At 37.9% G+C, this 27,029-nt stretch overlaps 1 protein-coding gene across 1 annotated transcript in view; it reads left to right on the top strand.

The window, feature by feature from the left end:
- Nucleotides 1-26,110, top strand: part of TMED10 (transmembrane p24 trafficking protein 10) — a 34,777-nt gene extending 8,667 nt beyond the window's left edge. Inside the window, exons 2-5 of the mRNA XM_012742264.3 lie at nt 10,515-10,626; nt 13,784-13,857; nt 22,154-22,280; nt 22,728-26,110. Coding sequence (XP_012597718.1) covers nt 10,515-10,626; nt 13,784-13,857; nt 22,154-22,280; nt 22,728-22,849 — 435 coding nt within the window. The 3' untranslated portion in view covers nt 22,850-26,110. The remainder of the gene's footprint in view (nt 1-10,514; nt 10,627-13,783; nt 13,858-22,153; nt 22,281-22,727) is intronic.
- The last annotated feature ends 919 nt before the right edge of the window (nt 26,111-27,029 follow it).

Genomic DNA, 27,029 nt, shown 5'->3' on the forward strand with positions numbered 1-27,029 from the left:
TGTAATAAGTTACAGAAACTATAGTGCTTTTCCTTTTAATTCAAACAAACAGAACATAAAAACAAACTTATACAAAAAGTTTAGATAGGAGATAGGAGAAATTTAAGAAAATATATTAAAGGTTAACACCTAAAGTTGCATCAGTGTCTTGCTTACTGGAAGGGGCATTTTTGAGGCAAGAAAGAAGGTAGGTTAACATTAATTGGAATATGATGGAGATGATGGTGCTCGAGAGAATGGAGTGGGTGCTAGAGAATCAGGATTTGATTCTGTCGCTGGAGGAGTGGGGCTTACCACTGAAATCAGTTTCTTAAAAAAGGTATTTAGGGTTGTTTGCGTAGCTTTTTTCTTTTTTTCATCATAAATGGCTTTATATCAGCTGATATTCTCACTACACAGTAAAACTTTATAAACCACTCAAAGTTAGGATCTTGCTCCTCATGCTTAGCAGATCTTGCTTCAGTGAGACAAAAGGCTTCAATTAATTCTTTTTTTTTTCCTTTATTTTTTAATTTTATTTATTTATTTAGAGACAGAGTCTCACTTTGTTGCCCAGGCTAGAGTGAGTGCCGTGAGGTCAGCCTAGCTCACAGCAACCTCCAACTCCTGGGCTCAAGCGATCCTCCTCCTGCCTCAGCCTCCCGAGTAGCTGGGACTACAGGCATGCGCCACCATGCCTGGCTAATTTTTTTATATATAGTAGTTGGCCATTTAATTTCTTTCTATTTATAGTAGAGACGGGGTCTTGCTCTTGCTCAGGCTAGTTTCGAACTCCTGACCTCGAGCAATCCACCCGCCTCGGCTTCCCAGAGTGCTAGGATTGCAAGCTTGAGCCACGGCACCCAGCCCAGCTAATTCTTTTGTCAACTTTTTTGTCTGGATTTCCTGATTCTTCGTGTTCTTGTGTTTCTATCAGTTGCTTCTCTATGAGACTAGCTGCTAGCATAAAGATGCTGCGCCAAAGAACTGCTTTATGCCATGCGGGTTTGTTTACATGCGTGGAAGAAACTGTTCCCAAATTATTAATTTAATTATTTAATGGAGCCTTTGAGGCCCATTTGTAAATATGAAATGCCATAAGTTGGGTTGTCCATAGCTGGGGGACTGCCTATATTTACAGAGTTCTGAGTTATCACCAGCAAACATTATAAAAACAATGATGTTAACAATAACAATAATAGTAACATTTATTGAGTGTTTGCTATATGACAGACAATTTTCAAAGCACTTTCCCTGTGTTACATTTAATCCTCACAATAACCTATGAAGTATGTACAACTGTTGTACTTGTTTTACAAATGAGGCACAGAGAGGTTAAGGAACATGACCAAGGCTTTACAGCTCCTCAGTGACATGACTGTTAGAACCTTCCATCTTAATTACTATGCTATACTGTCTCTCAAAGAGAGAAAAGGCTAGCTATTTCTGTTTCAGTTCATTTCTGTTCAATATACAGGGCTTTTACAAGGGACTTGCTATTTCTAAATTCCTAAGGTAGGAACTACAGGGTGGTTATTCTTCAAACAATATGTACACATTGTATACTCAGTTTTCTATTACAGACTGATCATAAACCTGAAGAAGGTAGAATACAGGTAGAAAATTATATCTTTAGATTTTTACCAGCTGTACCAAAGCCACAATACATAATGAAGCAGCTTGGGGATGAGACCCAGGTCTAAACACAAAATTTATTTATGTTTCGTGGTTGACCTCTGTTCCCAGAAAATTTGTTTTTGATTTTTGGTTTTTGTTTTTTAAAAATGAATCAAGGGGAATATATTCTTATACTGGTGGGGCATGGAGCTGACTCAACAAATGAAAGCTATGTGTGACCTATGCCAGTATGAAGACACAGACTAGCCACCTATTCTGTGGATCTTGTGTCATTTTGCATGAGTAGGTATAGATTTGTCCAAATGAACTATTTTAATGTACCTCATAAAAAGTATGTGAAAATATTTATTGACTCTGGGTAGACTAAATTTCTTGGGAATGTAGAGGCATGTGTGTATATGTACAGTCTGAATATCTTTTATCTAAAGTGTTTGGGCCCAGAAATGTTTTGGATTTCGGATTTTTTCAGATTTTGGAATATTTGCAAATATATAATGTTATATCTTGGAGATAAGACCCAAATTTAAAATAAGAAATTCATTTATGTTTCATATACTCCTTATACAAATAGACTGAAGGTAATTGTATACAATATTTTAAATAAGCTTGTGCCCAAAACCAAGTTTTGACTGTGACCCATCACATGAGATCAGATGTTTTTGTTTTTAAGAGATAGGGTCTCACTCTGTTGCCTGGCTAGAGTGCCGTGGCGTCAGCCTAGCTCACAGCAACCTCGAACTCCTGGGCTCAAGCAATCCTTCTGCTTCAGCCTCCCTAGCAGCTGGGACTACAGGCATGTGCCACCATGCCCGGCTAATTTTTTCTATGTATTTTTAGTTGGCCAATTAATTTCTTTCTATTTTTAGTAGAGATGGGGTCTCGCTCTTTTTTCTTTTTTTCAGGATATTATGGGGGTACAAATGTTAAGGTTATGTATATTGCCCATGACCCCCTCTCCCCCCAGGGTCTCTCTCTTGCTCAGGCTGGTCTAGAACTCCTGACCTTGAGCGATCTGCCTGCCTCAGCCTCCCAGAGTGCTAGGATTACAGGCGTGAGCTACCGCGCCAGGCCTGAATAGTATTTTTTTAAAAAATAAACTTATTATTTTAGAACAGTTTGAGATTTACAGAAAAATAATCAAAATGGTATAGATCCCATATACCCTACACTCAGGTCCCTCTATTGTTAACATATTACTACCATACATTTGTCAGAATGAATGAACCAGTATTGATACATTAATATAAACTAACTGAAGTCCATACTTTATTAATATTTCCATAGTTTGTTTTGTTTTGTTTTACCTAGTGTCATTTCTTCTGTTCCAGGATCTCATCCTGGATACATTATATTTAGTCATGTCTATTTGGGCTCCTCTAGTTTGTGACAGTTTTTCAGACCGTCCTTGCTTTTGATGACCTTGAAAGTTTTGAGTATTTTGTAGCATGCCCCTTTACTGGGATTTGTCTGATGTTTTTCTCATGATAAGATTGGGGTTATGGGTTTTGGGGAGAAAGACCACAGAGGCAAAGTGTCATTTCATCGTGTCATATCAAGGTGGTTTATCACTGTTAATGCTACCCTTAATCATCTGGCTGAGTGTCTGTCAGGTTTCTCCACTTACAAAGTTACTTTTTCCCCCTTTCTAAACTGTGTTCTTTCGAAGGAAGTCACTTTATGCATTCCACACTTCAGGAGTGAGGATTTATGCATCACCTCCTTGTGGGCACATTGTCTATATAAATTATTTGAGAGTCTTCTACACAGTAGATTTGTCTCTTCTCCCCATTTATGTATTCAGTCATTTATATCAGTATGGATTCATAGATATTTATTGTATATTTTGGATTATAATCCAATACTACTTTATTTTGTTGCTCAAATTGTTTCAGCTTTGGCTATTGTATGCTCTTTGGGTTGGCTCCTGTGTCTCTTTGACAAACCACCATTCTTGTGTTTTTTGGGTTCTTGTGTTTGAGCACTTCCTTACTTTCTGGCACTACAAGATGCTCTGGGCTCACTTTAATACAGTTCCTGCCTCAGTCTTAGGATCAACCATTTCTCCAAGGGGCCCTGGTTTCTTTTATTGGAGGAAGGGTATTAGAAGCCAATCTGGGTGATTATTAATATTTTTAAGACATCTTTTTCTGGTGCTTTTTTGTTTGTTTGTTTTTTAACACAATTGTGGTAGCCAGCAAGTGGCCAAAAGTAATGGCATCCTTCTTGCAACTTTAGAGAGTAAGGTTGGAATTCTGTGAGCAGCAAGAGTGGGCTATTATGGGGAGAAAAGTAGTGTTGGGTGGCAGGGCAGAGAACCAGGTCCCAGCTCTGCGTTAGGTCAGGCCATTCATCATGAGGGAGAGTCACTAAAAGCACCCATTTTAACTGTATTGTTATCTTTAGCATGACTGTGGTTGAAAATGAAGAGTCTAATACTGGTCACAGTCCTTTTACAAGGACCTTCCTGATAAATTGTTGTTCCTGGTTAGTTCCAGGAAAAATGTCCCTGAGATAAATTTGTGAGCTTTTGTTAGAAAACAAATGATGTGTAACCCAACTTGTTTCTCTTTTGGTCTTTTAATCTTGGCTTCCAGAAAACTTAGAGACAAATCTATTGTGCAGATATCGTTTGCTCAATTCAGGGTCTTCATAACACGTGTTTCTTCCTTCAGGTGAACTGTATTCTCTTTTATTCCTAATTGCTTTATTGGCCTAAGCTACTTGAGACCCTTTTGAAGTAGGCAGGGTATTATCTTAAATGTTGGGTAAAGGAATTGGGGTGGGCTTCCAGAGCAGGACCTACTCAAGAACCTGTTTCCAGCCACTGCATAGAATGGTCCAAGAAAATCCAATTCTGAGTGAGTTTATTTTCTTAGTGACCTGTCTTCTCACTTATTTGACAGTTTCAGTGTGAGTATTCACATATTCTTGACATCAGCTACTGTGCATGTACAAGTAACACTTTTCCCCCTACTTTTTAAGTTGTGAACTTTGATTTGCTTTCCTTCAAAAGGTGTTATCTAGAAATAAATCTTTATTACTTCCTATTCGTTGATGTCATATGGACAAATTTTATAGCTTGATATTACCTTTGTTTAATTAAATAACTCTATGGTAAATACAAGTATTTTTATTGTTAAAAGGGAAGAAAAGAATCCTTTTAAGGGCTTGCTTAGCCTTAATGGTAAAACCAGCAGTTATTTAACATATTACCCTTACTCTAGTAGAATTTAAGCGGACAGGGGGAGGGGGGCATGGGAAGGGTGGGGAACCTCTCAATTCCTGAGAAACCAAATGATCTTTTAAGGTGATCTGTAATCAGAACATTTTAAGTAAAGGAAATTAAAATCTATTATTTCAGCCTATTAGACTTTGCCAGCTCTGGTTAGTCATTGAGCTTGGCCCAGTTTCCTATTCCCTCATTTTAGTTACCTGCTGGTTTATGTAATGATGTTGAGGTTAGGGGATGGTTTTTTTTTTTTTTTTTTTTTATTCCTTTAAGACTAATGGCTTGGCTCCTAAATAACTGCAAAGTTACAGGAGCTTGATAGGAAATCTACTGATTTTTCAGAAAAACCTAAGGATCATTGAAAATGTCCTATAGTCCATATGAGTTAGCCCAACCTAAAAGTTCAGGTGTCAAGTTGTGTGCCTGGATTTCCAAATATCCAGATAAATACCCTTGTGTAGTTGTGTCATCTGAAGGTTATAGGGAGTATAGAAATGTGGAGGCTCCCAGGGAACTGCGAAGCTTCATCACACACTGTTTCTGGGAGGAAAATCTCATGGTGATAAAAGATGCAGGCTGTTGTGGTGGGTCCTTTGCCTTCAGTCTCTTAAAATACATTTGAGTCTTTGGCCTAGAATGAATCTTTAATAATTTTTTAGATGTAGAGAGAAGAGACAAAGCTAATAGTTCATCCCTGATTCCTCAGTAAAATGTGGTAAAGCACAATTTAAACAATAATTTACCCCTTCTGAGTACCTGTTGGAGGTGTAGATTTTTCTGGAGTCTTTCAGAAAAACATGCCAGACTCTTAATTCATTTTGCCAAGTAATTCAATGAAAGATTTTTACCAGTGCCTCAATAAGAATGTTACTACCTACATTAAACCCCTTTATGATGTGAGGAGAGTCCTCTCCTTAAATTAAAAAAAATTTTTTTGAAGGACACTTTTAATGTCCTAGGAGAAAATAAAGAGATCATAATCTGTTCTTCCAGGAAATAAGGTGGTTGGGCAAATGTGTGCCAAATCTTGTAAGCCCTGTTAAATTGAGTTGTTTGTCCTAGACCAGTGACCTAGTCTCTTTCCTTGCCTTAGTGTGGAGAGGATGAAATCTGTGGTGACTCGTAGGTTCAGTGCTGTAGCCTTGATGATTATTCCCTGTTGTCCTCTACCAGTTTCACTTATAAAACATTTCTAGCAACCTATAATTCTTCCCTTCTCCCTTTAGAATTAAATAGTGCAGTGAGCAAATCTGGAAACTTATTTTAAACCAAATTCACCTTAGAGACGTTCTGTGTTGTCTGTAACTTTATTCCTTGGAGCCAAATCCAAATTAGGGTTTTTAGAGCAGCTTGGAATGTGAAAATCTATTATTCCTGCTGTCTACCTTTTTGAACTTCCTCTTTGCCCTTGAGAATTGTCATTTTGTTTTTGAAGGACTGGGGGATGGAGAAGATCTGAGTGGTATGAACTGATTCTGAAAAAAAGGGAGAGTGGCACCATACTGTTGACTACAATGTGGTGACACTTTGGGATTTGATTAGTTCCCCCCAGACCCTTTTACCTTATAATATGTGCATATCCAGGTTTCTAAAGTAATTCTTTTTTATGCTTTTCCTTTGAGATGATTATTCAGAAAAAGTGTAACATGAATAAGAGCTGTTAGGGGCCTGGCTCACCTCACGCCTGTAATCCTAGCACTCTGGGAGGCCGAGGCAGGCCGATTGCTTGAGGTCAGGAGTTCAAAACCAGCCTAAACAAGAGCAAGACCCCGTCTCTACTATTAATAGAAAGAAATTAATTGGCCAACTAATATATATAGAAAAAATTAGCCGGGAATGGTGGCTCATGCCTGTAGTCCCAGCTACTTGGGAGTCTGAGGCAGTAGGATGGCTTGAGCCCAGGAGTTTGAGGTTGCTGTGAGCTAGGCTGATGCCACAACACTCACTCTAGCCTGGGCAACAAAGTGAGACTCTGCCTCAAAAAAAAAAGAGGCCGTTAGGAATTTTCAGGGTTAAATTTTCCCTTGCAGGTTGTTTGCCTATTGCTGACGTCAAGGTCTTTACCTTGTAGCCGAGTGCTGATCTCTCTAAGGTGGAGAATGTACACTGAACATTGCTGTGTCCCACTTGAGAGGACTCTCAGCTCTCTGATTTGCAGGAATCTAAAGATTCTGTTAGTCTTTCTTGGCTTCTGTGCATTCCACTTCTTTCAGACATTCCTTTTGCCAGGGGCGACATGGAATGTGGGAAGAGCATGAGTTCTACACTTTCTCAAATCCACATAAGACAACTTATTAATTGTAATAATGGATGAATTACTAAGTTTCCTCATCAGTAAAATGGGGATAATAAGCCTGATCTCCATGGAGTTCTTGAGAGATTTGAAGATTATACCGTATATAGCATGATTCTTTAATCCTTTTTCAAACCACTCAGGTTTGGAACCGAGGCTTAGATCAGTTAATGCCTGTGCCTTTTCTTTGCTCCTTCATCATGGCTGCTGGATTTTACCACTAGAAATTTGTGGTTCATTATCTTAGCTGAGACCTCACTACTGCCCAGTTTTTCTGTGATTTTAGTCAGCTTTCTTGGGGGCTTATGCAGAGGTTAAAATTGTTGGCCCAGAAGAACTTGGTTCAACAGGCATGTTTCATTTGGCCTTGAGATTGCTTTTCTAATGTTGAGATTGGCTGTGAAGATTTAAAAATTAGGAGATTTCATTTTCTGCTATTACTATTAAAGATGCGTCAAGAAAGAAAAAAGAATATTAAAAAAATGAATAAAAAATAATGTAAAAAAGTAATACAAATTTTAAAAAAAGAAGAAAAATAAAAATTAGGAGATTTCAAATAAAAGTTAAAATGTCTAGTTTCTCTTGAAAAATTGGGTGATCGTGCATTCCTGGATTCTCCAGTTTGCCACTCCCTATTATTTATGCTGGTCCATTAGATTCAGTATGTTTCTCACTTAATCCCTGTGGGAATTTACTTTCTGACCTTGTCCTGTAAATTCCACCTTCTGATAATCCCTCAAATCTGTCCCCTTCTCACTATACCAAAGGCCTTCCTAATTTCTCAACTGGAGTGTTAGATTAGTGTCCTGACCCATCTCCTTATCTCTAGTGTTGTCCCTCTTTAGTCTGTCTTTACAGTACCTCAGATTCATCTTTTTAAATTGTATATTGAATCACATTACTCTCTAGTTTCAAATTCTTTATTGCCTCTCCACTTTGTAGTGAATGAAATTTAAACTCATTACCTTGATATTCTAGTTCTACATGATCTGGCCAGTACTTCTCCAACCTCTCCGTGCCTCAGTTTCTTCCTGTAGAACATGGGGGAAATAATTCTTACCTGTAGGGTTATAGTAAGGATTTTTTTTTTTTTTTTTATACTCATCTTCAGATGAATATAGTAAGGATTAAATTTAAAACACAGGCCAGGCTCAGTGGCTCACGCCTGTAATTCCAGCACTTTTGTGGCCAATGCGGGAGGATCACTTGAGGCCAGGAGAATAAGACCAGCCTTAGCACAATAGTGAGATCCTGTCTCTACAAAAAATAAAAAAATTTGCTGGGCATGGTGGTGCCTGTAATCCCTGCTACTTGGGAAGCTGAGGCAGGAGGATCACTTGAGCCCAGGAATAAGATGTTACAGTGAACTGTGATCATGCCACTGCACTCCAGCCTGGGCAACAGAACAGGGCTCTGTCTCAAAAAAAAAAAAAAAACATATGAAGCAGTGGTACAGTACTTGACACTTAATTTAGTAAATATTAGCTATTAGTGTTATGATGATGCCATATTTTTGTTTATGTTTTTTCTGGACTCCAGGCCTTCATATTCACTTCTTTTACCCTGAATGTTTTTACTCCTATTCTCCCTTTGATAGAGATTTATCCTTTAGGACTCAGCTCATATGTTACTCCCTTCTGTACACCCACCTTGACCCTCCATACCATGGCACCTGTGCATACCCTCTAGTAGTAAGCTTTTCACATTGCAGTGAAGCCGTGTCTTTTTTTTTTTTTTAGCTTTATTGAGGTATTAATATAATTGACAAAAATTCTGTATATTCAAGGTAAACATTATGTTTTGATATACATAGACATTGTGAAATGATTACCACAATCAAGTTAATCGGCATTTTCCATCACCTCATACAAATGACTAACATATATGAAAAGGTGCTTGATATCACTAATCATCAGGGAAATGCTAATCAAAACCACAATGAAGGTGTCTCATTTCTTATTCCTCTGCTCATGTAGACTCATAGCCCTGCATTTGAAGACAGGAACTATCTTACTCATCCTTGCATCCCCAGTGACAGCACAGATCTAGACATCTTAAATGCTTGACAAATTAGTGAAAGATGTTGGATGGCAGAAGATACTTGATTAATATTAACTGCTGTTATTAGGAAATTTAGAAGATGTACTATAAAATCTTTTTTACTGACCCATCATTTCAAATTTATCTAGTAGTGATAACTTTTCTTTAGTTATTATGGTTTTTTCCAAAGTGAAATAGCTTTATTATTATTTTGACCACAAATGAACCTGCTTTTATAGAAAGTTGAAAGAAAATAAAGTATAAAGAGGAAATTTGACCCCTCATAAATAACTACTATTATAAAGTGCTTTTAAATACATAAGTACAAATATAAGCTACTTAATTTCCTATTTAAAATTTCACCTATAAAAGACTTCTGTTTTAACAAATAGCATTAGAACATCCAGTTTAATATAACGAAGCTCCTCCTTTTGTGTTCCATGTTGTAAAATAGCTTCTTGTTTTACATGATGAAATGTGTCTTTATCACCTTTCTGACAGCCATGTGCTCTAGAAAAGAAGCCTGAGATCCAGTATGTTAAGTTACCATGTTGTTCCCTTGTAGTGTATGTGGCCATTCACTTATACCAACATATGCCCCTTTGTCTGTGCTTGTCGGCCATTCTCTAGTAAATGGAGCAGTTTAAATTTGAAGAAATAAAGCTAAGGACCAAGAAAAGAGTACCTGTTTGTGGAACCAAGAATATCTTTTTTAGGAGAAATATTTTGTTTATCTCCCATGTTTTGTTCCCACCCCATGCAGCCATTGACAAAATTAACATGAAATTTGCAGGAACAGATCTCCCAAATTTTCTTCTCTATGCATGCCTTCTTTTCCTTCTGTCTTTCTATCAGGTGTCCTGATTCCATTTGTCACCCTTACCCCCCACCCCATCAAATTTGTTTTATATAAGAAATGTGTTTTTACATATCTTTCTCCCTCTCGTATAATCTTTTAGTAATCGGCCACTTCCATTTTTGTGACATGTCCCTCCCTCCATAGGGAATGAAAGAAACTAAGTCTACATTCTATAAAGTTGAGGTTTTGCCAATAAACCCCAATTTATGCAACTTAGAGCATTGGCTGGATCAACTTTTTGGTATGTCTTAGCAGCAACAGATTTTAGCCTGCAGTGTGGTTAGGCTATTTGAATGAATAAAATTTGTTGTACTTGGGTTACATCTTCTAATGCAGTTCCTGTCTTTGGGGTGTTGGAACATAGTCATCATAATGAGAGCTATCAACTGTCTTTCATAAATAGTGTCTCCCAGTTTCTCTAAGTTCTCTTCCTGGGTGTTATTAGCTGCCTATTCTTACTTAAGTTTTTACTTTAGATCACAGATTCTGCTGGCCATATTCTCTACTCCAAGGAGGATGCAACCAAGGGGAAATTTGCCTTTACCACTGAAGATTATGACATGTTTGAAGTGTGTTTTGAGAGCAAGGGTAAGTAGTGAGAGTGTTTTCCCTGGGGTAAGCATCTTACCTGCCTTTAGTGCCTCCTGCTATAGTCAGCACTTGATATCTGGTTTCGTTTGTGTTCTTTTTTTTATTCTGATATGGAGACCTGATATCTTGTAGTCTTTGAAGCACCTTTTAAAAGATTGTCTAGGAAGAGTAAAAGATTGAATAGGTGGAACACAGAGGATTATAGTATCTGTATCATACTCTAATGGTAGATACATGTCAGTATACATTTGTCCCAACATTACATTTGGAATGTACATCAAAAGTGAACCCTGATGTAATCTGTGGACTTTGGTGATAACAGTGTGTGAATGTAGGTTCAGCATTTGTAAGAACCCTACCACTCTGGTGGGAGATAATGATGGGAGAGGCTATGCATGTGTGGGGGTAAGAAGGATATGGGAAGTCTTTATACATTCCTCTCAATTTTGCTATGAACCTAAAACTGCTCTAACAAAATAAAGTCTTTTAAAAAAAAAAAGGATTGTCTGTTTGCCAGGCAAATGCAGAGAGAAATTACTGAAGGGTATTTTTTACAAAGGAGACCCTTTAGGGCCATGTTATCAGCTAGGAGGATAGGCTGACTTTTCTATGCCAGAGACTACACAGTCTGGACTCTGACCAGCCAGAGGTCTGTGGTTTTGAGGTTTCAGTTGGACTTGAATAATGCTAATGCAGTAATGTGTCTACAATGGGAATATATTCTGAGAAGTGGTTCTTAGGCAATTTTGTTGTTGTGTACACATCAAATGTACTTGCACAAACCTGGATGGTGTGCCCTACCTACTATGCACATGTGCTATATTGTATAGCCTATTGCTCCTAGGCTACAAAGCTGTACAGCATGGTGCTGTATTGAATACTGTAGGCAACAGTAACACAATGGTAAGTATTTGTGTATCTAAACATAGAAAAGATACAGTAAAAATACTGTATTATAATATCATGAGACTAGAGTTGTATATGCAGTCTGTCCTTATTAGGTGGCGCATAACTATAGTGTGCTATGACAAATGGAAAGAGTTGGAAGACACTGTTAGGAAGAGGGTGTCTTGATCACATGGACCAGGTCGGGTTTGTGAGCTGCTTAGGTTTCACAACTTTTTAAGTGATGAAGGAAAAGCAAAAATTTGCATTACATCTCCTCTGGGCAATGTCATAATCACAATTTCCACATTGAATTTGGGAGAGCAGACCATGCTGAGTGTAACATTTTGTTTTGTTTTGCTTGGAGATTTGTTGGTTTAATGCTCAGAAGACATATGTAACTTGTCTTTGTTCTTAATCTTACCTATATAGTCTATTTCTCTTGCTTTCAAATTAATCTTTCTAGTCTATCCAAAAGAAGTTCTTTACTGTTTTTTAAACATGCCATACTCATCTGAGTATCTGAGCCTTTGCTCATGCTTTGCCTTTTGCCTAGAATACTTTGCCAAAGTCCTGCCTTTAGGTGCTACCTCTTTAGTGAAGTCTGTCCACAACTAATCTCTTCCTTCCTCTTCCCTTTGCTCCATATCTGGGATTATCTGAACCAGTTGTGTTGGCTTAAAATTTTACACTTTGCATTTTCACTATAATTGTTATGTATGTCTGACATAACTGTGTATGTCTATATGTCTTAGATCCCCATTGAATTATTTGAAGGTAGATTGTACCCTGTCTTAGGGTACCCTCCATTTTGGCTGCTATAACAGAACACCACATACTGGGTAATTTATACACAGTGGAAGTTTATCTGGAGGCTGGGAAGTCCAGGATTGAGAGGCCACATCTGGCGAGGGTTTTGTTACTGTGTCACAGTAACATGGTGGAAAGCATCACATGGTGAGAGTGTGTGCAAGAGAGAGCAAGAAGGGACTGAACTCACTTTTGTAACACATGCACTCCCATGATATCAGCATTAATCCATTCATGGTGTTAAGGTCCCTCTTAAATGTGATCATGACCTAATCACCTCTTAAAGGTCCCACCTCTCAATGCTGTTACATTGATAATAAATTTTTCAACACATGAACTTTGAGTGGCACAGTTAAACCATAGCATAGTCCTTAAAAATCTCTAACACAGTTCTAGTACGCAGTGAATTTGGATGAGTAGTTATTGTATTGACTTCAGTTCATTTCAGAAAACTTCCAATGTGTCTCATTCCTTATAGAGTACGTTACCATTCCCTATGATTTCTGGTCTCAGGAACCCCAGTGCTTAAGTGGCACCAAGTTTCCCAAAACTTCTAAATTTCATGCAGGCAGCATTTAATTTTATAAGTACGTAAATTCCAGGGGATTGGTGCTGAACAGTGTTCTGGGGCTCTTTGGGTCTTTTCCATTCTCCTACTTGATAATTTAAGATTAGAGTTCCTTTTTGATCAAGTTGAATCAGATTAACTTTTCTAATATGAACACTGCTTTGTTGGCCCTACTATCCCAAATAAACATTTTTCTTTCCAAGACTCATGCCTGAGATTTGTACTCCTATTGTAAAGTTTTTTTCTTGAGTTATTTCAAGGTCTTAGTGGGAATAGCCCTATAACATTTTACTCACCTATTAAAATAGGCCATACATTTATCATAATGTTTGAATTAAAGTGGAATATTAGATAAAACCTGTATCCTTTTCAGTACTCAAGTTTGTATTAAGTAAAGCCAAACTTAGCATATACCCAGTTATCCTAATTGGGCATCACCTTCTTTCAAAATTTGACAAGGCACCCTTTTCAGTTGTGGAAATATGCATTTTCAGCCTAAGTTGGTGCCTACTATCTGTTGATCTATATGCCACTCTCTTTCACACTGTTTTGACTTTTATTTCCCACTTTCATAAGCCCACGTGTTTTCTCTTCTCCTATTTTATTCTTCTGTAGTACCTACCAGTTGCAGTGTCTTATGTCCTGCCTGCTCAGATATGTTTGCCAGTAGCATGTTTGCGTTGCTTTCAGGCACCCCACACAGATAGAGGCTTTGTTTGGAATGTTTGTGATTTTAGCCAGAGCCAGGAATTTCTTGCAGCTGAGTAGGGGGAGGAGTTGTGGCTGTTTCCCTCTATTGAGAGGGTAGGGGTTAGGGAGAGGGAGGGTGGATGAGTGATTTCCCGGAATTTTAAGTATTCCACACAATGAATCCTTTGATTTCTTTCTCAGGAACAGGGCGGATACCTGACCAACTCGTGATCCTAGACATGAAGCATGGAGTGGAGGCAAAAAATTATGAAGAGGTATGTCCTGCTGTAACAGCCAGAGGAAGGAGTAGCATGTTGTGCTGTGAGGTTTCTGTGACCTAGTCAGGACAACAGGCTGTGCTTTGCCCAGAAAGCTGTGGTTTTGTCAGCAGTCATATGATAGCCAGCTGTGATCTTACTGATATAAAAGTTGTATTAGGCAGGGCGCAGTGGCTCACGCCTGTAATCCTAGCACTCTGGGAGGCTGAGGTGGGCGGGTTGCTCGAGGTCAGGAGTTCGAAACCAGCCTGAGCAAGAGTGAGACCCCATCTCTACAAATAGAAAGAAATTAATTGACCAACTAAAAACATATAGAAAAAATTAGCCTGGCATGGTGGCACATGCCTATAGTCCCAGCTACTGGGGAGGCTGAGGCAGGAAGATTGCCTAAGCCCAAGAGTTTGAGGTTGACTGTGAGCTAGGCTGATGCCACAGCACTCTAGCCCTGGTAACAGAATGAGACTGTGTCTCAAAAAAAAAGAGAGAGAGAGAGACCAGCAATAGAGATAATGGATAGAAATTTGATGCTGACAGGAAGTATTATAGAGTAATAAAAACTGACATTTATTTGGGTGAAGTGGAGGTGTGCAGATACTAAGGAGAAGGGAAACAACCTTTTTCATCTCTATAAGAGACTTTGGAGGCAGTACAAAATGGTTCTTCAAATGAAGAGCAGCTTTGAAAAACCACAGGAACTGTATAAGACTGATCTTCACAGAATTGATCTTTTATAAAAAGATAAGAATATTTTTACCCAGCAAAACTGTACCTGAGGGCATGAAGAAAAGGATGGGGTACAGGAAATGTAAATGGCTTTTGAAGAATGTAAACTAAATAAATGAGGCAAAGTTGTTTTAAGTGATTGAGAAGATTTGTCTAGGAATCATGGCACATGCTCTTTTTGGTCAGGACTTTGGAAGGGAAATATCCTAAAATGGAAGAAGATTGAAAGTGACTGGTTATTTCTGCAACAAGAAATAGTACAATTGCGGCTCTTGGGATCTTTCCTCTTTTTCCTTGTTCAAATGTTCAGTTAAATGAAACTAGCTAGTGTTATCTAGAAGCAATAAGTAGGAGCAAGTGATAACAGTAGTGAATGGGAGACAATTCCCAGCAGAGACTTTCAATTGCTTGTTTTAGTCTCTAGGCTTATTTAATTAAAAGAAATAAGACAAGAGATCCTCTTTATTTGATGAATTTAAGAGTAAATTGAAAAATCTTTTCACTTCATGATTCAGAAAATCTTAATATTTCAAATAGGTAATGTGTGTTACAGTGCTTTTGTAAGGTATAAAACACTAAGAAAAATGTTGTAGTTATGAGGTGGGAGAATAGGTAAAATGATTTTCAGCATGTGTTTACTGTTCCCCCACTGTGGACCATTCTCTGTGCAAGCATTCATTGTGGAATTTTACTTGTAACTTTTTTCTCAAACATGATATCTGTCATTAAGGGTATTTATTAAATAACAGGGCACCTGATGCCCTGTTAGACATTAGACATAGCTAGTTCCCCTCAAAAACAGATGACATTTTTATTGGTTTACATAAAGAATGATTTGGATATAACTATTGTATAACATTTTAGAACCCCTTCCTGGAATTTCCATCATCCTTGGGCTTTATTGACATTGGGAAAGGGGCTTTATCTTTCCTGACCTTCTGCTTAACCCAAGAGGGGAATCCCTAGCCAAAAGGAAACCACAGTGCTTCCTTTGCCTGCTTCCTGCTTCACATGTCTGGCACGTCCTAAGCCTTTCTTTACGCACATGGTTACAACACAGCTCTAAGGTTCTGCTTCTTAACTAAGAAACTCCTCCCCACTACTTTCTTTACTAACTCCCCTCTCTCCCGCAAATAGCAGACCAGACTGAGGTAGAGGAGGAGTGGTTATGACACAGGCCAAAGACCAGCCCTTTTCTCAGTATATGGCTAGGCTCCCTGGAACCTTGCTTAGAAATAGCTGTTAGTTGTCTCTGGGCTAATGCCTGTGACAAGAACATGGATAATAGAAGCACTTTGTTCCCTGATTAATTACCACAGAGTACGAAGCATTTGTAGAGTTTTTGAGGCATTTAATTTCGGGCCCTTGAGATAATGGAGAGCCTTTATCTCCAGAAGATTTGGAGGCTTTGACGTCAGTATAAAGATTCAGGAAAATGGCACATTTCTTTAATTTTCCTCACATCTAACACATCGCTCCCTCATATTTGTGGACTCATAATTCTGAAATCCCATGTGGTCCTGTAAATTCATTAGTAATTAGTGTCTTAATAGCTGGGCAGAGTACCACACTATCTGCTTAAATTGTTGTTAGTTTACATACATGGAATTGCAATGTAACACAACACAAATATAAGATGCTATTATTTGGAAGACAGAATGCTTGCCATATTGTATGGAAACATTAAGTTTTGTAGCTTGAATTCTTTAAAGAAAAAGAATGTTTATGTCCTCAGAAATAAAGGACTTTAGATTACCTGTGAGGTATTTTACAAACCTCTGGCCATTGTCTTGCTTTTGTCCTTCAGCAGGAGACATCTTTGTAGATTCTGTATATGAACTGAGCCATTTCTTTTTAATTTGTGGTCTTTGACTAGAGCAGCAGTTTGTAGGGACTGGTCATGCAGTTTGAGAGAGTGAAGGCAATCACTGTCCCACAAAGGAGTTATGGGACACATCCTCTAACTTCTGGGCTGTGTATGTCCCTTCTTTGCTGTGGATGTCAGCATTTTCAACATGAGTAAAATCCTGTTCTGCCTAGGGATGCTTTTAGTTTGTCATTTGCTATCAACAGGTACACCAGAAACAAAGTGCTGCCCTGGTTGGAGCAATAGCTGAAGACTTTTTCAAAAGTTCTATTTCTCTGAATACCCACAGGAAGAACTCTGGTTCCATGTACTAGATCCAAAATCCCTGTCTTGACATAGGTTAAATGAAATAACATGAGTAAGTACCCAACACACAGTTGGTCACTTCAATATATTTTAGCTCTCTGCTCCTACCTGTTCTGGAAACTGCCAAATGGCCATGACAGAGTACATAGGATCTTTCTAAATTTCGCTTAGCCCTAAGACTGGCAGTATTAACTGGACTTATTTTGGCACCCTCTTGACCTTTAGAACTTGTGTAACTAGGCTGTGATTCATATATCCCCACCTCAGGTACAAGTAGATTTGTCCTTGGATGTAGGTATGTCATCTTTATCTCAATTATGTTAGACTTGACGGTCTTAACATTTATTACTCTGTTTCTGGAGTTTATGAGGGCTGTGGGCACAACAAACTAATTTGGCCGAATTTGGCTTGTCACAAGAAGCTTCTCTCTTGGGTCTCAATGCTCCACCAAGGAGAGGTATCTAGAGATTTTCTAGAGGCTGGATTAATACCTGTGTTTAAGAAGCAGGTTTTCAGAGAGTTAACACCTGTTCTTGGTACAGTTACATATAACTATGAACTCTAGGTTGAAATCATCATTAGAATAGAAGATTTGAATATGGTTTAAGAAGAGTTTAATTTTACTGATATTTTGGAGGTGTTACAGGTATACAAAGAAAGGCTTTGTAGCATTTAGTTTTCCAAACAGTACCTACCAAGACAGATGAGAATGGTTGGTATTGTAGAGAGGGCTTTCTCCCAGGCACTGGGCTTAATGAAAATGACTGCTGAGGGAAGACAGATGTAGTGCTCTTAGCAAACAAGGAAGCACTTGCTTTAGGGGACTAGCTGCACTCACCTACTATGAGAAAGTTGACTCCTTTGAAGAAGGCATAGAATGGACATAACAGGTTAGTTACAGGTGTTTACTATGCATCAGATATTTAGTATTACGCAAACTATAAATCGTTTTAATTTCCTTTTGTTAAAGGAGCAAACTAGTGTGAGGGAAAAGAATAAAAATCAGGCCGGGCACAGTGGCTCACGCCTATAATCCTAGCACTCTGGGAGGCCGAGGTGGGCAGATTGCTCGAGGTCAGGAGTTCGAAACTAGCCTGAGCAAGAGCAAGACCCCGTCTCTACTATAAATAGAAAGAAATTAATTGGCCAACTAATATATGTAGAAAAAATTAGCCGGGCATGGTGGCACATGCCTATAGTCCCAGCTACTCGGGAGGCTGAGGCAGTAGGATTGCTTGAGCCCAGGAGTTTGAGGTTGGCTGACCTCCCGTGAGGTAGGCTGACCTCACGGCACTCACTCTAGCTCGGGCAACAAAGCAAGACTCTGTCTCAACAACAACAACAACAAAAAAGAATAAAAATCAAAACAGTTTGTGAATATGACAGTGTATGATTGTTAATTGTGTGATACAGTCTAAGTGCTGTAGATCTTTAGGGATGAAGGAGTCATTGTGGATGGGAGTGGTTGAAGGTAGCTTCCTAATTAAATGTTAAAAGATAGGTAGGATTTGGGTATAGTGAGTGTATATGCTTCTCGAAGTCAGGAATTCTGTTCTTGTATTTTGCAGCAGAGTTTTGCTGTTTGATGCCAAATAAATGCTTCAATGACCCTAGATAGGGAGTTAAAAGACCATGGTGCTGCTGATCTTGGTTTGCCACCCAAAGGCTGAGTAACTTTATGGCATCTTTAGTTTCCTAATTTGTAAAATGGGGGGCTCATTGTAAAATGAAGTCTCTTGTAGCTCTAACATCTTTTGGTTATTTAACAGCTATATGCTGCTTACCATGGGAGTGCCACCCCCTAGTGGAGAACTTATGGTACATCTTGTCATATAGACTGCTTTTTCAAAGCTGGTGGCAAAATATACCTCATGCTTCCAACCATAGAGGAGAGAAGTGGACTAAAAGAATACTGACCTGCCTTCATGAAGCATGTATAATTTGCCATTCTTACAGATAGTCTGAATAGCAAATCAAATGTTTAGAAGAGCAGAACAAAAGTCAGTGGGGATTTTGATACTGAGGCTTTCATTTTTAGCTTTTTAGACTGTATGACTATGATGATAGTCATTGAATGCTTCATCCTGAGCAAGTAAAGAGGATCTTCTTGAGAAAACTTATAATTTGTTTAAAAAATTTACTCGGTTGCCTGCAAAAGTAATAGCAGTGGGAAACCCAGTATGTTTATTAGTCAAACTTTATTAGTCAAACAAACTAGACTGCTTATCCAGATCCTTGTTGCCTAGAATAGCCTATTCATTTCACCCTTGATTCAGGAAAAACTTAGTGTAGTCATCTGGTTTTCTTCATCAGATTTCTAGTACCTACAACATAAAGTATAAACTCAGATAGACTTGGACTCCAGTCCTAGCTCCACTGAGCTGTGAGACCTTGGGTAAATTATCTAACATCTCCAAGCCTTAGTTTCCTCATCTGAAAAATGTAAGGATAATACTCACCATATTGGGTTATGAGGATTAAATGAGATTATAAAATATACCACACATTATACATACCACATTCTGAGCATATACAAATAGGTCTCATTCATTTATACTACCTTTTTCATCCCCTTCCCTAATTTAGCTTCAGTCTAACTTCAGCTTGAGCCTTTCATTTGCTGTTGTCCACCACCCTCCGCCAGCACTAGCGTTGGCATGTATTTGTGTACATGCACACACACCCTCTAGTCTAGCTTCTAGCACATTAGACTACTTATGTCTAGACTATTCATAGTCTCCTGAAGATGGCCTGTACTTTTCTCCCTCCCTCGTCTTGGTTTACAGGTCCCCCCCCAGCCTCAAATGTCTTCTCTCATCTCTTTCAAAGTCATACCCAGCTTGTAAGACGCAGCTCACCCACTTCCTGTTAAGCTGCCCTTTATCCTCCCAACTAGAATTAATCTCTCACTACTTTCTTTGCATTTTTTTAATGTGTATCTTTGTGGTAGAAGTTAATACATAATGCTTTATAGGCCAGGTGCAGTGGCTCAGGCCTATAATCCTAGTACTCTGGGAGGCCGAGGCGGGAGGACGGGAGGATCGCTTGAGCTCAGGAGTTCGAGACCAAGCCTGAGCAAGACTGAGACCCTGTCTCTACTAAAAACACAGAAATTAGCCGGATGTCGTGGTGTGTGCCTGTGTAGTCCCAGCTACTCAGAAGGCTGAGGCAAGAGGATCACTTGAGCCCAGGAATTGTATATCTTATTAGAAGAAGATATATACTATTTATGTATGGAAAGTTACACATCAAGTTATAACCATAGTCACCTCTGAAAAGGAATGTGGGGATGTGGGAATCAAGGAACTATGAAGGTGGACTTCTGTTTCTGAATAGTTTAAATTTTTAGCAGGAGAATATGTTTATGTGTTGATTATACAACTAAAAAATAATACTGGGAAGGGATTCCAGATTTTTTTGTAGATTTTTAATCTACAAAGTTCATCCTCAGTACCAGGTTTAATTCTGTCATCCTTTTTTGTGTTTTAGACCTTTGGGCTGTTGTCATTTAACTAAAAGGCAGGGAGGGGCTAGAAGTAGTCTTCAAAGTAATTTTTAAAATATTTTCAGCTGGCAAGAGGCACAGCCATATTTTCACTTCCAGTTTCTTTTCAAGTTTCTATTTAGGGAGCCTTAAATAATTTATCTCTAAGAAGTGTCATGCCATTTCCCTTATATTATCTGATTCAGGAAGCTTTGGAAGAGGAAGTATAGAGCGGAAGGGAAGATGTTAACAGACTAAGATACAGTTTATTGTGTATCTCTTATATTTTTCTTGGCAAAATTTTTTTTACTCTGTAGCTTTATATGAAATCAATCAAACAATTATATATTCTGGGCTAATGGCAAAACCTGGCATTTGGGCATTCAGCTAGGAAAGTTAGCTCAATGCATTAACCAACCATTGGTTACATTCTGTACCCAAAAGCTGTTCGGCAGCTGCCAGTCACACCATTAACTCAAGCCAACATTTTACAAATGTAAGAAAATGTGCATCCAGTGAAAGAAAATTTGATTGTATCATCACAGATCCATCGCCACATTTTTATATATTTCAAATATAAACTGAATTTTTATAGCCCTATCTTAACAGCAGTTTCTTATTTTATTCTAAATAACTTTTGACTTGTTCTTTCCACATGCTGGGAAGGATATAGATAAGCAAAGAGAAGGTAAAATTCATCCTTAAACTCCTTCCTTTCATCCCATTTCATCTCTGTTAATATTTAACAGAGAAAGAACAAGGATGGTGAATTGAACAAAAGAGAAGAAAAAGTGGGGAATTCTATAGAGAATGTATGGTAGATAGGGAGTAAAGAAGCAGATAGAGAAAAAGAATTCCCTATGTGGAAACTTAAGAGCAGCTGGTATATAAGAGTTTTAAAATTAGAAAGCTCTGGTAGTTTATCCCATGTTAAAGCAAGCCATTTTCTAAGATTTATAAGAAAAAGCCAGAATAATGAAATCCTTGTTTGTGTCATATGTCTCTGATTATTAGATACTCTTAGAGGTTTCACAGAGATCTAGAATTAGAAGGGAGGACAGTTCATTTCTTTCTCACACCCATAATTCTTCAGCATACAGGGAAGACCTTGAAGATTTCTTTTGATAACTGACTGTGTTATTCTAAAAAAAAAAAAAAAAAAAGAACTCAGTGGAATTTTTTTAGCAAACCACAGATTCATCTCAGCTCTGAGCTCTGACATAAACCTTAAATTTGCGAGTCTGGCTCTCACTGCTCCGGTTACTTTTCCCTACCCCACCCTCACCCTTCCTTACTTCCCCCTTTAAAAATATAAATAAAATAAAACATTATTGTGATATATATATATGAGCAAACCAGAATTCAGTGTGTAATTTTGAATTATACGCCCTTGCCCATCCCTGTTGATATGGGGAAGAAAAAAAAAGAAAAAGAAATGAATTATGCCTTAATGCTATAATACATACTCTCATACTCTGTGTACTATTGGGAATTCAGTGGCTTTCCTTCTATTAATAAAATCGGGTTTGACTTAATATGACTCTTACTAATACTATTGTTTATTTCTTAAATATGAGTGGAAGGGCAAGGTGTAAAGTGCCCAAGTGTAAAAATCTTGAGAAAATAGCATATCTTACTTTAAATAAATAGCATATCTTACTTTACAGCCTTTTGTATATATACTTCTAAAGAAATTTTTATCAAAATTAAAGTATAAAAAAAGGTGTGAGACAGAAAGATATAAATAGTTTGTAGGGAAAGGAAGAAGCCCACATTTTAAAATACATTAAGTTGATCGACAGGAGAAAATATAAATCTAGTAATACTTTTTTCTAAAAAGATTCCTGTTTCTTTGTGTTCTTGATCAGAGCAAGTTTTTCAAGGAGCAGGTTCCTAATTTCTTTCTTTTCCAGATTGCAAAAGTTGAGAAGCTCAAACCATTAGAAGTGGAGCTACGTCGCCTAGAAGACCTTTCAGAATCTATCGTTAATGATTTTGCCTACATGAAGAAGAGAGAGGAGGAGATGCGTGATACTAATGGTGAGGGGAGGGCAGTTCTTTTTTCTCAACAAGTGACCCATAAAGGAGATAGACCCCCAAAGTTTAAATTCTGATTATACCTTTTTCTCAGTTTTGCCAAAGGTGGGGGAAGTGGTGTGGGAGGCAGATTGCTTGCTTTTCTGCTGTTGCTGCTAAAGGATTTGAACCTTCCTAGATTTTCAGGAGAATAGAAATTTTTTCTTTGATATACAGTTGACCATACTCTCATATTCTCAGCTTATAGGCATCTCCAATTGATAGCACGAATCTTTGTAATTGTTAACATTCATATATAGAATAATGAACTTAAAAAAAAATCTGAGATCCTACTGTTAGACCTAGGGACAGAGTGAAGTTGATTAATTGCCTCCCCCAGCCCCCCACCCCAGTTGTTTCACCAGCTGAGGAGACTCACTTCCTTACATTTACAATGCTTTTGTTTTTTAGAGTCAACAAACACTCGGGTCCTGTACTTCAGCATCTTTTCAATGTTCTGCCTCATTGGACTAGCCACCTGGCAGGTCTTCTACCTGCGTCGCTTTTTCAAGGCCAAGAAGTTGATTGAGTAATGAATGAGGTGCAGTCTCCTCCCACCTTGTATCTCAGCCAGCAAAACATCGCTGGGATGTGCCTGGCCTCAGGCATCCTACCAACGGCACCATCGAGGCACATTGGAGTTTTCTTGCCAGAACTGATCTCTTTTGTTGTGGGAGGACATGGGGTACCAACTTAACACCCAACAAGTCAATGAGGGACTTCTTTTAACTTGGTAGGATTTGGACTGGTTTTGCAACAATAGGACTATTGTTAGAGATGCCTATGGCAAAAAAATTGGGGTTACCTAGATAATGCCAAAGCCAGCATTTGTACTGGGTTTCCTCATGTGATCTGTTTGAACCATGTTTTTCTTTCCTTCTCCCACTTGCTCATCAGCTTGGGCTTCCACTCTAGTCCTTTCACCAAAATTTGTATGACCATGTTGAACTTGTTTCATTCTGATTGTCTTCTTTGGTTTTCTTATGAAAACACCTTTAACTTTCTCTTGGCTCTTAGCTGAAATGTTTACGTAGCTTCTAGTGATATCTTTTCATAATTTTATGTCTCTTTCAAGGGTGATTGATGTGACACCTCATAAAAGTGAACTTTAAACTGTAGATAACTCTTAAAATTTCATTTTAGACAATTAAAATATTTGTGCTCAACTGCTTGAACTTTTTCTTTTCGTGTATATGTATTTAGTTCTGTGCAATTTTATCACATGTGTAGATTCATGTGACTACTATCAAGAGACGGAACAGTTCCATCACACAGATCTCTCATGTTGCCCTTTTACAGCCACAGCCACCTCCCTTCTTACCACCTCACTCCAGCCTCCGCATACCATTTGTTTCCTTTTCTCTTCTTCTTCTTTTTTTTTTTTTTTTGTTTGTTTTTTAGAGACAGGGTCTTAGTCTGTCACCCAGGCTAGAGTACAAGAGGGCAGTGGCATCATCATAGCTCACTGCAACCTCAAACTCCTGGGCTCTAGTCTGGGAGTTAGCCTGCTAAGTACCTGAGACCACAGGCATGCTCCATCATACCTGGCCAATTTTTTTTTTTCATAGAGATGGAATTTTGCTGTGTTGTTGAGGCTGGTCTCAAACTCCAGGCCTCAAGCAATCCTCTTGCCTCAGCCTCCCAAAGTGCTAGGATTACAGGTGTGAGCTACCATGCCCAGCCTAACTTTATCATTTCAAGAGTGTTACATAAATGAAATCCTATAGAATGTAACCTTTTGAAATCGATTTTTTTCACTCAGCATAATTCCCTTGAAATCCATCCAAGTTTTGTTGTACATGTCAATTGTTGGTTCCTTTGGTTACTGAGTAATATTCCATAGTATGGATGTACCACAGTTTGCTTAACCATTCACCCACTAATGGACATGGGTTTGTTTGTTTGTTTGTTTTTCCAGTTATTGGCCCTTACTAATTAAGCTGCTGTGAACATTCATGTACAGGTTTTTATGTGAACATAAATTTTCATTTGACTGGGATAAATGCCCAAAAGGGCAGTTGCTGGGTTGTGTTGTAAACACATTTTTGTAAGAAACTGTCCTTTTCCAAGTGGTTGTACCATTTTATGTTTCACCAATAATGTGTGACTGATCAGTTTCTTCACATCCTCTACATCCTAACCAGCATTTGGCATAATTACTTTTTTTTTTTTAAATTTTAGCCTTTGAGATAGGCATGTGTAATGATATCTCATATGGTTTTACTTTGCATTTTCCAGTGGCTAATGATGCTGAATATCTTATCATTTGTTCACTTGCCATCTATATATCCTTTTCAGTGAAATGCCTATTCATGTCTTTTGCCTATTTTCTAGTTAGATCATTTGGATTTTGAGAATTTCTTATATATCCTAGATACAAGTCCTTAGTATGTGGTTTGCTTGAATTTTTAACGTAACTTCTACCAACGAAAAATAAGTAAAATTTGCCAACTCTTCTTGCATGGCCAGTCACTGACTTAATTCCTGTTCTTACGTGTTCCATCTAGAGAATTAAGATGTATGAGGTATAAAATAGACATCTGGGAGGGTCATAGAGTAAATACTTGAAAATACATGTTGAATGTAAATAAGAAAAGATATGGATACAAATGACCATGTTCATAAAGTTATAAAAAATACTGTCACTTGAAATCTTTCCCTCATTTCCTAGGAAAGGTAAGAGTTTATCTTCTCTGTAATCTCTTTTAAACCATGCTATGTACAAGGCTTGTCTAATCACAGTGGCAAGAATTACATGTAGCTTGCAGTGAAGAAGTAGAATATTGGAATTATCATAGAGAACACTGTTGTGTTGACATGGATGAAGTACAAAGGTGAAAGAGGCAGTGAGTTGTGTTGTTAAAATCTCAGGCTATTCTGGTAATGTTCCAGCTACTGTGAACCTAAAAGCCTTTTTTGTTTTTCTTTTTGACTCCCTGTATATTCATTCCTCTTGTGTGGTATGAAAGTAGTTCTGTCTTTAACTTGCGCAACATTGCCATCTGTTGAGAATTGATAGGTTCTGCTTCTGAGAACCAGGCAGTAGAATCCTTTCCAAAGTGGGGCAGCAGATGGTGAGAAAGTCTATCTTTAGTATTTTATATACTAAATGACAGAGGATGCATCCAAGTAGGGAAAAAGAATAAACAAATTTGTGGCTTAAGATCCATACTTAGACTTTTAAATGTGGAATTCTATTCTGTACCATTAGCCTAACAAGATACTCTTTCCTATTTCTAACTGGTGCCTTTCCCCTTTTTAGGAACAATGAAAGCTACTCTGTTAGTTATGGTCTTCTGATCTGATAAAATGTCAAGAAGATAGTAGAAGAGAATATTTTATTTTGTTGATGTTTCTGTTCCCAGGTGTGACTCTAAGTTTTGTGGAACTGAAATTATTTCACGTCCCTTGCTTTTATTCATGCTAAAACTACCAACTTGGACATTTTTGTGCTTTTGGTTTAAAAGTTAATCGATATTATACCTTGATTTTGTCCAAAAAGTAAAAGTATTTGCCTTTGACAAAAAGCTGGTACAAGAGCAAATCAGCTTAAAAATAGGGATATTATCTGCTTTCCTCTATTATTTAGCATATTATTCAAAATGCTATGTATAATATAAATGAGAATGATACAGTTGAAGTAAGTTTTGTTTTACCATTATCATGTACCCCTGTCATAAAGCCATTTTTTTGTTTAATGGAAACAGGCATGTGGGATTTATACAGATTTACTTGTAAATGTTGAATTGGGGATCTTTGTGTAAATTTTCTCAAATAAAAGCTAGCAGAAACCATTTTAGGTGTATTTTTCTGTTACTCTTGAGTATTTATATGTCTAGATTAGGAATAATTTCTCCATATTCCTTAGTTTTTGTTGTTTTGTTTTTTGAGACAATGTCTCACTGTCACCCAGGCTGGAGTGCAGTGGCATGATCATAGCTCATTGTAACCCAGAACTCCTGGCTCAAGGGATCCTCCTACCTCAACCTCCCAAGTAGCTAGAACTACAGGTATACACCATCATACCCGGCTAATGTTTTTAATTTTTGTAGAGATGGGGGTCTCCCTATGTTGCTCAGGCTGGCCTCAAACTCCTAGCCTCAACTGATCCTTCCACCTCGGGCTCTCTAAGTGCTGGGATTATAGGCGTGAACCATTGTGCCCAGCCATATTCCTTAGTTTTCAAATATGGCAAATGACACTCTTGACTAAAAGAAACAATATTATTGTCCTTAATTTACTCCAGATAGATAAAGTTTATATGAGCTAGTACAAGTTTATTATATTTTATATAAATTATATATATATATATATGCATATATATACAGCTAATAATCCTTAATTATATGTCCTCAAAACAAATAGAGTTCTGTAAGCCAGGCATTTCATTCTCTGTATCTTCTCCCTTTTGGAAACTGCTGCTGGAATTATTCCTACAGAGAGCCTTCTCTCTAACCTTCATTCCTAAAATATCCCTCCCAATTTAGAACCCCTTTGGACTTGCTTTTTTGGCCCATCATATCTATGCAAAACTTCACCCTGGGAGATAAAAGGCCATTTTCTCCTTTTACTTACAGTTGAACATTTTTCACAAAGCTTTTTTCCAAGAGCCAACGTGGAGTGCTTTGCACAGTCACTGGCTGACCTCTTATTTATCAACTATCTCCATTCTCAAAAAAACATAAAATCTATTAGTGAATTCATAAAGTAGTG

The sequence above is a fragment of the Microcebus murinus genome, chromosome 6, assembly GCF_040939455.1.
Source record: "Microcebus murinus isolate Inina chromosome 6, M.murinus_Inina_mat1.0, whole genome shotgun sequence".
Classification (NCBI taxonomy): Eukaryota; Metazoa; Chordata; class Mammalia; order Primates; family Cheirogaleidae; genus Microcebus; species Microcebus murinus.